The sequence below is a fragment of the Salvelinus sp. IW2-2015 genome, unplaced genomic scaffold, assembly GCF_002910315.2.
Source record: "Salvelinus sp. IW2-2015 unplaced genomic scaffold, ASM291031v2 Un_scaffold1906, whole genome shotgun sequence".
Classification (NCBI taxonomy): domain Eukaryota; kingdom Metazoa; phylum Chordata; class Actinopteri; order Salmoniformes; family Salmonidae; genus Salvelinus; species Salvelinus sp. IW2-2015.
This window is the reverse complement of record NW_019943267.1, coordinates 187,137-199,334: the sequence shown is the minus strand read 5'-3', so window position 1 is coordinate 199,334 and position 12,198 is coordinate 187,137. Positions and strand designations below refer to the sequence as shown.

General features: G+C 45.2%; 1 protein-coding gene across 1 annotated transcript in view; it reads right to left on the bottom strand.

The window, feature by feature from the left end:
- Positions 1-297: 297 nt before the first annotated feature.
- LOC139024810 (uncharacterized) overlaps positions 298-12,198 on the bottom strand; it is a 33,178-nt gene continuing 21,277 nt past the window's right edge. The window contains exons 2-3 of the mRNA XM_070439776.1: positions 903-1,476; positions 298-707 (exon numbers count right to left, since the gene is read on the bottom strand). Coding sequence (XP_070295877.1) covers positions 298-707; positions 903-1,476 — 984 coding nt within the window. The remainder of the gene's footprint in view (positions 708-902; positions 1,477-12,198) is intronic.

Here is a 12,198-nt window from a genome sequence, read left to right as displayed (position 1 = left end):
CGCAAAGACCGAGGCTCACATCACGGTCCTTCTTTCCCTTACTATGTCTCTCCTTTTATCCTAATGCAGTGTTTTCCACTCCGGTCCTCCCGCCCAAGCATAGTTTCATTGTGTCCCCACAGAACAAGCACACATTATTCTTCCTGTCAACTAATCATCAATCCTCTGACATGTTGAAATCAGGTTTTTGACCACGGGCTACACACAATGTGTGCTTTGATGGGGTACTGGAGGACCGGAGTTGGGCTGTTGGGAGGTACTGAGGACTCGGATGGGTTGGGGTCTGGGGACTATTGGCTATTGGGGGCTGGAACGGATGGCTGGGGTAGAGGATGGAGTTGGGCTATTGGGGTACTGAGGACCCGGAAGGTTTGGGCTGTGGCGGTTACTTTGGAGGACTGGACGTTGGGCTGATTGGGGTACTGGGAGGACTCCGAGTTGGGGCTGGTTGGGGGTACTGGAGGACTGGAGTTGGGCTGTGGGGGTACGGGACGACGTGGTCTGGAGGACTGGAGTGGGCTGTGGGGACTGGAGGACTGGACAGTTGGGCGTTATGGGGGTACTGGTGAGACCGGAGTTGGGCTGTTGGGGGTACTGGAGGACTGGAGTTGGGCTGTTGGGGGGCTGAGACTGGATGGGTTGTGTACTGGACCGGGTTGGGCTGTTGGGGGTAACTGGAGACTGGAGTTTGCGGCTGTTCGGGGGTACTGGGACGATTGGGACTCAGTTGGGGACGGAGTTGGTGTGGCGGTACTGGGAGGACTGGAAGTGTGGGCTTGGGGGTTACTGGAGGACTGGTTGCGTCTATTGGAGGGGACTGAGTTGGGCGATGGGGGTACTGAGTGGATGGTTTGGATGAAGGCTGGATGTCTTTGGGGCTGTTGAGTTGGTGTAAGGCTTACTGGAGGACTGGAGTTGGGGCTGTTGTGCGGTACTGGAGTGGACTGGGAGTGGGCTCTGTTGGGGGTAACTGGAGGGGACTGGAGTTGGTCTGATGGCGTATGGAGGGACGGATGCGTGTGGACGCGGAGTTGGGCTTGATTGGGGTACTGGAGACTGGAGTTCGGCTGTTGGCTTGGGCGGAGTGTCTTGTGGCGGGGTTGGGTGGTTGGATATGGCCGGCTTGATTGGGCTGGTCTGGAAAGCTGAGGAGGTTGCGGTTGTTGGGGTGACTGGGAGGACCGAGTTGGGCGTGTTGGGGGAGTTGTGGTGATGGGCGGTACGGAGGACTGGAGTGGCGGATGGGGGTACTGTAGACTGGAGTTGGATGTGGGGTACTCGAGGACTGGCGGTTGGGCTGTTGGGGGTACTGGGACCGGCAGTGCTGGGCTGTTGGTACGGAGGACCGGAGTTGGCCCTGTGGGGGTACTGGAGGATACCGGAAGTTGGGGCTGTGGGGTACTGGAGGACCGAGTTGGGACGTGTTGGGGTGTACTCGGAGGAACCGGAGTTTGGGCTGTTGGGCGTACTGGAGGACTGGAGTTTGGGAGCACTATCAAAATGTCTAATTAATGCAAAAATGTCAGGGGGAATGGTGCTTCCATTCTCCCCTTAAAAAAAGCACAAAATTAAATAAATAACAATCCACTACAGAAGCACGAAAAGAGATTGAATCACGACAGAGCAGAATCAACCGGGGACGATTATTGAAAATTTAACGCACATTATAATTCTCTAAGCGCTTCTTAGAAGGTCTGTAGCGGTTACGAATAAGCTGAGCCGATGCTCGATATGGAAAATAAAACAACAATGACTTGGGTGAGATGTCATAGTGTCTTAGTGGCATATGACAATGCTCTGCCTATGATTAGGAATCTGGAAATATTCAGGAAGGCCCCACCTATACACATCCAACCCCAGAGAGACTGTTCTCATGTCCCTAGGCTACCAATGTGTGAAAATAGCTTCAGACAACATTAATATTGATACAAGACTTTCCCCTGAGAAACTGATTTATGTCACCTTCAGCAAGAGATTAAAGAAAGCAACCTTTTATTAAGACCCGTCATTGAAGTGTGCACGCTTACGCACATGTGAACACCACCACACACACACACGCACACGCACCACGCACGCACGCACGCACGCACGCACGCACGCACCGCACGCACGCACGCAACGCACGCCACACACACACACACACACACACACACACACACACACACACACACACACACACACACACACACACCACACACACACACCACACACAACACACACCTGCCGCCGGCAGGCTCCGTGCAAAGCACCTGGAGATGTCATTGGTCTATAATTCAGGTTTAAATGCAGCATTAGTGTTGTCAGGATGTCTGTGTATAGGAGATCCAGCCTGATCAATTTCAGCCTTTCCTTTGTAAAGAGCTTTAATTGAACTTTTATTGCCTCCAATATACACACACACAAAATAAACGCTATCTGGAACCTGAACTGGCTCTACATCTGTCCCAATAGGGTAACCCTTTGATGAAACCTTGTTGGTTCAAGGTAGAACCCTTTTCGGTTCCAGGTAGAACCGTTTCCACAGAGGGTTATACACGTAACCCAAAATGGTTTTACCTGGAACCAAAAAGGGTTTTTAACCTAGAACCAAAAAGGGTTCTCCTATAGGGACAACCGAAAGTACCATTTTGGAACCCTTTTTTTCTAAGAGAGAAAAATCCACACCCTGGACAGACAAGTTTATTCAACATCAAAAACAGACCAGGCTAAAACACTATTTAATTTGTTTGGCAATTGTCACACACATTCAATCACATAACATCTGGTGTTCATGAGGGTTTTATTTTTGTACCAATGAAATGTTGGGGAAAATACAAAGTTACAAACAGGTAATATGTTGAGTATCTAGTCATAGCTGCACTGCATTCTACATCGAAGCAAACTTGATCAGGAACAAACCTGAATTACAGCCTTCTGCATTTATCCTACAGGTGTTCAGGTGTTTGAACTTCTCAGTGTTTCTGTCCAGGAAGTGTTGAGGTACCTTCCCCTTTCTCCACTATCAAACCACCAGAACCCTTTAGTAAAGCTCCGGTTAGTCTGATGCAGCACACTAGAAGAGGAGCTAGGTCACATGTTTACTAGAGGAGCTAGGTCACATGTTCACTAGAGGAGCTAGGTCACATGTTCACTAGAGGAGCTGGGTCACATGTTCACTAGAGGAGCTGGGTCACATGTTCACTAGAGGAGCTGGGTCACATGTTCACTAGAGGAGCTAGGTCACATGTTCACTAGAGGAGCTGGGTCACATGTTCACTAGAGGAGCTGGGTCACATGTTCACTAAAAGAGCTGGGTCACATGTTCACTAGAGGGGATTAGTCAGACTTTCCAGGTGTCATGTGCTGAGATTCACCGTGATCGGCGCCAAATAGTTTTCTTAGAAAAGTGTAGCAGTATAGGGTGCATCTGAAAGTAGTGCAGCAGTATAGGGTGCATCTGAAAGTAGTGCACTAAATAATGAAACAGATGCACCCTATACTGCTGCACTATTCTCAGGAAACGAGTGCCATTTAAAAAGCAGCCATAGATTCTGTTTTTCTGCTCATGAAGCTTCTTGTCTTTCTTGTGTGGTTGTCTCACATCTCGTCTTGAATTGCTGGAATGGGCCTAACAACACACGCAGGCAAGTGGATTCGCTGTCCTGTGCATAGCGTCTCCCCACGCAGAACAAACTCCGTAAATAATCTGTAGGCCACCAAACGATATTGTCTGTAAGATAATAACAAAACACTGTTAGACTTTCAATCGTTGTGAAGTGTTTGTATTCCTACTGTAGCAGCACGACGCAGAATATTACACATCTAAATCAATCAATGTATATGTATTAATAAAATAAATAGAAATAAACTAAAACCCTTAACAGCAAGCAATGCAGATGTAGAAGCATTCTGTATTCCTACTGTAGCAGCACGATGCAAGGTAGCACACATCGAACAGACACACATTAGCTAGCTAGCTACAACACACAAGTATAGTTCCTCCAAGATTAATATCAGTCATAGAGTCAAAGTAATTTCTTTACACTCCGACACAGCCATTGTAATTATTTAGCCTTCTCAGATAGACAGTACATGGTCACATAGCTGCTGTGAACCTGTTGAAACTAGTGCTGCCCCTGATTTGAAAAGCCTTTGAGGGTTGATCACAAGAAGACAGGGAAGGTGGGCTCCCATCAGGTTGTAGTCTTTACAAAGCCAGGGAAAATGAGTCAACCGCAATGTCCTGCAATGTCCTGGCAGATAGGAACATCGTTGAGACAAGTCCAATGGCTATATTGAAGAAGGACAACCACATCTACTCGCTGCTAGCGTGACCGTGCAATCGGCCAAACACAAAGGCCACAATAATTTAAACAAAACATGACTCTATTCATTTTTATTACAGACAGCAGACTCAATCAACCAATGAGGTCATTGGTTGAACTCTCCCTATTCGAAAATTCAAAAATAACACTTTGGTGCATAATTATGTCTGAAACACCTCTCATCAATCAGAATTGTGTAGGAAGAGATTGCCAAGAGTGTGCAAAGCTGTCATCAAGGCAAAGGGCGGCTATTTGAAGAATCTCAAATATATTTTATAAAAAAATGAGTTGTTTAACACTTTTTTGGTTACTACATTATTCCAAACTATGTAGAAAATAGTAAAATAACAAAAAATTAGTAGGTGTTCTAAATCTTTTGTAGTGTATAACAAAAAAAACTTGGTAATTTTTGGAGGGGAAGCCTGGTTTCCCTTGCCATTAAGCCAACATTTTACTACCTTTGTCCCCATCAGTACACACTCAAACGAGGTACTATATCAACCCATCCCCCGTGTGTCGATAGATCATGCATACTAGACTTCACACACAATACCCCCAACAAGCACCAGTCAATCACAGACACCATCCTCTCCTTACTAATAACTCTGCTTTTCTCCAATTTAGACTTCAAGCTTTACCTAAACAATTGTGACATTTATTTGGATACATCCATAACAATGAGCTGATTTCACCAGGCATAGAAAATGTGCTCTCTCTCGTCAGGACTGTTGTTCAGAGGAGCTAGCGAACAACACAGCTAACACAATCAGTTCAAACTGAAGCTGGACTTCTCGACTCCCGACACGTTCACTACTATGCGACAGCTGGAGATAGAATTTGAATATTGAAACAATGTTGCAAATGTCGGAGAGACAGACAGCAAAGGTTTCTACAAATCTCAGAAGTTTCTAAAATAAATGTGACATAATGTCAAGATGCTTTTTATGGTGGAGATCAAGTTTATAAATTGCCTGGCTGGGCTGATGAGATAGTGGATTGCGCAGTCAGATGGAACAAAAGTAAACAGGCATTTTAACGTCATATATTTAGCCGGTGGTAACTTGTAGAATAGACACCGGCTGGAATGCGGTTTAACCAATCAGCATTCAGGATTAGACTCACCCGTTGTTTAAAAACAATCAACTAAGCCTCCATAGAGAACTACAGTAGAAGTTGTAGCCTTTCTTATAAAGACACCAACTATGACAAAAAAAGACAGATAATGTTTATGCCTAGCTCCAATATATTTATTTGGAGTCATGGAAAGATTAAGCTTAAGGTAACTTAGACTAGTTCCTGGTGCTGAGCTCGATGCCGCTGCAGATGTTGTTGGGTTCGGACTCTGTAAATAGAACAATTGTGACCCGTTTCAGGAAACTAGGCGTATGTCGCGTGTCACTACTTCACAGGAAAACCACTTGAACGTATTATTACTCTGCAACGTGAAATTTCATGTGCCTTAATAACACACTTGTATGCCATCTGAATATATACGAATACAATTGTTAAAATGTAGCAAGCTTCTGTCTATAACATGAGCTGGTCAGTGTGTGTAGGTAATCTTTTCTAACGCAGCTGTTTTGAAAGATATCACGTAGCAGAACTGCATAGTGTTGCTCTCCACTTTCTGGAGGACCGAGTTTTGAAATCAGTGGAATTATGGATCCCCGTTAGTTCCTGTCAAGGCAGCAGCTACTCTTCCTGGGGTTTATTATGGATCCCCATTAGTTCCTGCCAAGGCAGCAGCTACTCTTCCTGTGGTTTATTATGGATCCCCGTTAGTTCCTGCCAAGGCAGCAGCTACTCTTCCTGGGGTTTATTATGGATCCCCGTTAGTTCCTGCCAAGGCAGCAGAGCTACCTTTCCTGGGGTTTATTATGGATCCCCATAGTCCTGCCAAAGCAGCAGCTACTTTTCTTGGGGTTTATTATGGATCCCCATTAGTTCCTGCCAAGGCAGCAGCTACTCTTCCTGGTGTTTATATGGATCCCCGTTAGTTCCTGCAAGGCAGCAGCTACTTTCCTGGGGTTTATATGGATCCCCATTAGTTCCTGCCAAGCAAGCAGCTACTCTTCTGGGTTTATTATGGATCCCCATTAGGTTTCCTGCCGGCAGCAGCTACTCTTCCTGGGGTTTATTATGGATCCACGTTAGTTCCTGTCAAGACAGCAGCTACTCTTCCTGGGTGTTTATTATGGATCTCCATTAGTTCCTGCCAAAGCAGCTACTCTTCCTGGGTTATTATGGATCCCCATTAGTTCCTGTCAAGGCAGCAGCTACTCTTTCCTGGGTTTATTATGAGGATCCCCGTAGTTCCTGTCAAGGACAGCAGCTTACTCTTCCTTGGGGTTTATTATGGATCCCCATTAGTTCCTGACCAAACAGCAGCTACTCTTCCTGGGGTTTATTATGGATCCCCGTTAGTTCCTGCCAAGCAGCAGCTACTCTTCCTGGGGTTTATTATGGATACCCATTAGTTCCCTGCCAAGGCAGCACTTATCTTGGGTTTATTATGGATCCCATTAGTTCCTATCAAGGCAGCAGCTACTCTGTCCTGGGGGTTTATTAATGGATCCCCATTATTACATTACCTCCACTACCAACATTATTCCTACAACACAACAAAGCCAATGTGCATGTGTATGTATAGTACATTATGGATCTGTATAGAACATGTCACATGTCATAGGGGTGATATTGGCTTCAATAGACATGTCTGCTATGTGTGTATCGTGTGTGTATGTGTGTGTTGACATTGGTTTCAATAGACATGTCTCATGGTGTTATGTGTGTTGTGTGTGTGGTGTGTGTATGTTGTATATGTGTGTGTGTATGTGTGTGTGTGTGTTGTGTGTGTGTGTGTGTGTGTGTGTGGTGTGGTGTGTGTGGTTGTTGTGTGTGTGTGTGTGTGTGTGTGTGTGTGTGTGTGTGTGCGTGTGTGTGTTTGACATTGGTTTAAATAGACATTCTTCCTATGTGAATCACATTGATGGATCTGGATCTGATGATGTCTGTGGCTGGCAGACTAACCTGATAGTTGGTTAATCAGGTCTGTGGTTGGTAGACTAACCTGATAGTTGGTTAAGCAGGTCTTGGCTGGCAGACTAACTGATAGTTGGTTTATCAGGTCTGTGGTTTGCAGACTAACCTGATAGTTGTTAATCAGGTCTGTGGCTGGCAGACTAGTCTGATAGTTGGTTTATCAGTCTGTGTGGCTGGCAGACTAACCTGATAGTTGGTTATTCAGGTCTCTGTGGTTGGTAGACTAACCTGATACTTGGTTTATCAGGTCTGTGGCTGGCAGACTAACCTGATAGTTAGCGAGAGACTAGAGAGAGCTAGAGAAGAGAGAGGAGAAAGAGAGAGAGAGAGAGGAGAGAGAGAGAGAAGAGAGAGAGGAGAGAGGAGAGAGAGAGAGAGAGAGAGAGAGAGAGAGAGAGAGAGAGAGAGAAGAGAGAGAAGAGAGAGAGAGAGAGAGAGAGAGAGAGAGAGAGAGAAGACAGAAGAGACAGAGAACAGAGAGACAGAGAAGACAACAGAGAGAGACACAGAGAGAGACACAGAGAGAGAGGTGTGCTAAGGCAGAACATAAGGCATATTGAGTCTTGCTATTTTCAGCCCTGCTCTATACAAATAACTCCGGTTCTCCTTTGGGTTTTGGAGCTATCACTACACAGCCGATTAAATAATCAACTAATCATCAAGCCCCAGGACCGAGTTTCAGAAACGTTGCCACAGAGGCCCTGTACAGGATTCCTTCTCAGCTAATAAGGTCCACAGATGAATTCATCAATACAACAGTGTGTTTCTAACCTGTGGTCCACTGACGGATACTGGTCCGGGTCATCCACTGAGGATACTGGTGGTAGTACACTGAGGATACGGGTGGTGGGTACACTGAGGATCACTGGTGGTGATTACACTGAGGATACTTTGGGTGGTGGTCCAGTGGGGATACTGGTGGTGTACACTGAGGATACTGGTGGTGGTCCACTGAGGATACTGGTGGTGGTACACTGAGGATACTGGTGGTGGTACACCGGAGGATACTGGTGGTGGTACACTGAGATACTGGTGGTACCTGAGGATACTGGTGGTGGCAACTGAGGATACTGGTGGTGGATACACTTGAGGATTACTGGTGGTGGTACACACTGAGGATACTGGTGGTGGTACACTGAGGATCACTGGTGGTGGTACACTGGAGGGATACTGGTGGTGGTACCAATGAGATACTGTGGGGTACTGGTATGGTGGTAGTACACTGAGGATACTGGTGGTGGTACACTGAGGATACTGGTGGTACCATACTGAGGACACGGAGGATGGACACGAGAGATACTGGTGGTGGTACACTGAGGATACTGGTGGTGGTACACACTGGATACGGAGTAGATGGACATACAACTGAGATACTGGTGGTGGTTACACTGAGATACTTGGTTGGTAGTACACTGAGGATACTTGGTGGTGGTACACTGAGGATACTGTGTGCGTCCCACTGGGAATACTTGTTGGTTGGATCACTGAGGATACTGGTGGTGGTACACTGAGGATACTGGTGGTGGTCCACTGAGGATACTGGTGGTGGTACACTGAGGATACTGGTGGTGGTCCACTGGGATACTTGTGGTGGTCCACTGAGGATACTGGTGGTGGTACACTGACAGAAAGAGAAACAATGTGTGTTAGTGTATGTGTGTGGTACAAGAGAGAAGATAGCATCACACACTGCATCACAAACAGCCTAGGCCTTTTGTGTTGGTACTGAAGGCAGGCTGAGTGGAGGCAGTGAGGCAGAGGCAATCTTGCGTGAGCTGTCTCATCAAGGCTGCAGGGACCCTGGACACACAGGCATATACACCAATGTATGAATGCACACACGCACACACGCACACAAACACACACATACACAAACTCACACAGTCACGCTCTTCTACAGTGGCAATGCAGTCTTCTTGCCCAGCCTCTCATCTCCTACCCCTCTCCATCTCTCCATCTCCTCTCCTCCACCCATCTCTCCATCGCCTCCACCCATCTCTCCATCTCCTCCACCCACCCATCTCTCCATCTCCTTCTCCCAACATCTCTCCATTTCCTCCACCCATCTCCTCTCCTCCACCCATCTCTCCCTGATGTCTCCTAGCAACAACTGTCTTCCCTCTGCTCCGGGCCCCAGCTGCCTCTTAAATCACACCCACACACACAAATAAAATACAATTATATTTGTCACATCCGTCGAATCCGACAGGTGTAGACTTTACTGTAAAATGCTTACTTATGAGCCCTTACCCAACAATACAGAGTTATTGTGAACATAAATAGAGACGTGATATGCAACGAAATTTGACTGAGTTACAGTTCATATGAGGAAATCAGTTCATTTTTTTATTTTATTATTAGGTCCTAATCTATGGATTTCACGTGACTGGGAATGCAGATATGTATATGTTGGTAACAGAAATCTTTTTTTTTAAATGCATGCCAACTGCACGCTCCCTCAAAATTCGAGACATCTGTGGCATTGTGTTGTGTGACAAAACTGCAATATTTTAGAGTGGCCTTTTATTGACCCCAGCACAAAGAGCACCTGTGTAATAAGCATGCTGTTTAATCAGCTTCTTGGTATGCCTCACCTGTCAGGTGGACGGATTATCTTGGCAAAGTAGAGATGCTCACTAACAGGGCTGTAAACAAATTTGTGCACAACATTTTTGAGAAATTAGCTTTTTTTTGTGCGTATGGAACATTTCTGGGATCTTTTATTTCAGCTCAGGAAACATGGGACCAACACTTTACATGTTGCGTTTATATTTTTGTTCAGTGTAATTTCTAAATGCTGACCGCCTCAACTCAGATTCAAGGTGGGTCCTTCACTCTCTGGTCTTGTGATCATTTGATCTGAACGAACCGTGCCTGTCGACAGACTCAACGCCTTTAGTCATTAACGTTAATTACCCTTCATTATAGTCGTCAAACATGACTGCCGTTTAGCCTATATTTATGTCATTAAAGTCTCATTAAAATGTAAAACATCACATACTGTAATAATGGAGCTGTGAGTCGGTGAAGCAGGTGCAACGTTTCATAAAACAACAAAACAAGTAAAGAGACAAATCCATAACACGCCAGTAAACAAGAACATTACACAACTGGTGAGGAAACATAAGGGACTGACATATAAAGGGGAGGAAATGATAGAGGTAATGCTGTCCAGGATGTGAGCCATAATGATTAACAGGTGCGTGTAATGATGAGTGCCAGGTGTAAGTAATGATGAATCCCAGGGAACGGTGGTTAGTATTCTGGTGATGTCGTACGCCGGAGGGGAGGAGCAGGAGGAGATGTGACACCTACACTATGACATGAGGCTGTAGCCAATATGCATATTACTTACACTTTGACCTGTAGGATGTTTTTATTCATGTACATGAAAAATAGTTTTGAACATTATTCCAATGTTGGCCTCTGATCCAATTCTGAACAGAGTAATTGTTTGATATTGCATTTTTTGAAATATATTTTTACTTGTCCATCTGGACAACTGAAATCTATATTCTTGTTGTCCCACTATTCACCCCCCTTGACGTTATTCCTACTTGGTTGCATTACAACCTGTAATTTATGTGGATTTTTATTTGGATTTAATATGGATATAAACAAAAGAGTCCAACTTGGTGAAGTGAAATGATAAAAATAAATATTTCCGAAAATAAAATAAAAAAATTAACGGAAAAGTGGTGCGTGCGTATGTATTCACCCCCTTTGCTATGAAGCCCCTAAAGAAGATCTGGTGCAACCAATTACCTTCAGAAGTCACATAATTTGTTAAATAAAGTCCAGCTGTGCGCAATCTAAGTGTCACATGATCTGTCACATCTCAGTATATATATACACCTGTTCTGAAAGGCCCCGAAGCCTAAGCAAGGGGCACCACCAATCAAGCGACGCCATGAAGACCAAAGAGCTCTCCAAACAGGTCAGGGACAAAGTTGTGGAGAAGTACAGATCAGGGTTGGGTTATCAAAAAAATATTTCAACATCCCACAGAGCACCATTAAATCCATTATAAAAAAATTGATAGAATATGGCACCACAACAAACCTGCCAAGAGAGGGCCGCCCACCAAAACTCACGGAACAAAGATAACCCTGAAGGAGCTGCAAAGCTCCACAGCGGAGAAAGGAGTATCTGTCCATAGGACCATTTTAAGCCATACACTCCACAGAGCTGGGCTTTATAGAAGAGTGGCCAGAAAAAAACAATTGCTTAAATAAAAAAATAAGCAAACATGTTTGGTGTTCACCAAAAGGCATGTGAGAGACTCCCCAAACATATGGAAGAAGGTACTCTGGTCAGATGAGACCTAAAATGTATATTTTTGTCCATCAAGGAAAACGCAATGTCTGGCGCAAACCCAACACCTCTCATCACCCCGAGAACATCATCCCCGCAGTGAAGCATGGTGGTGGCAGCATCGTGCTGTGGGGATGTTTTTCATCGGCAGGGACTGGGAAACTGGTCATAATTGAAGGAATGATGGATGGCAGTGAAATTCTAAATACAGGGAAATTCTTGAGGGAAACCTGTAACAGTCTTCCAGAGATTTGAGACATGGACGAAGGTTCACCTTCCAGCAGGACAATAACCCTAAGTATACTGCTAAAGCAACACTCAAGTGGTTTAAGGGGAAACATTTAATTGTCTTGGAATTGCCTAGTCAAAGCCCAGACCTCAATCCAATTGAGAATCGGTGGTATGACTTAAAGATTGCTGTACACCATCGGAACCAATCCAACTTGAAGGAGCTGGAGCAGTTTTGCCTTGAAGAATGGGCAAAAATCCCAGTGGCCAGATGTGCCAAGCTTATAGAGACATACCCCAAGAGACTTGC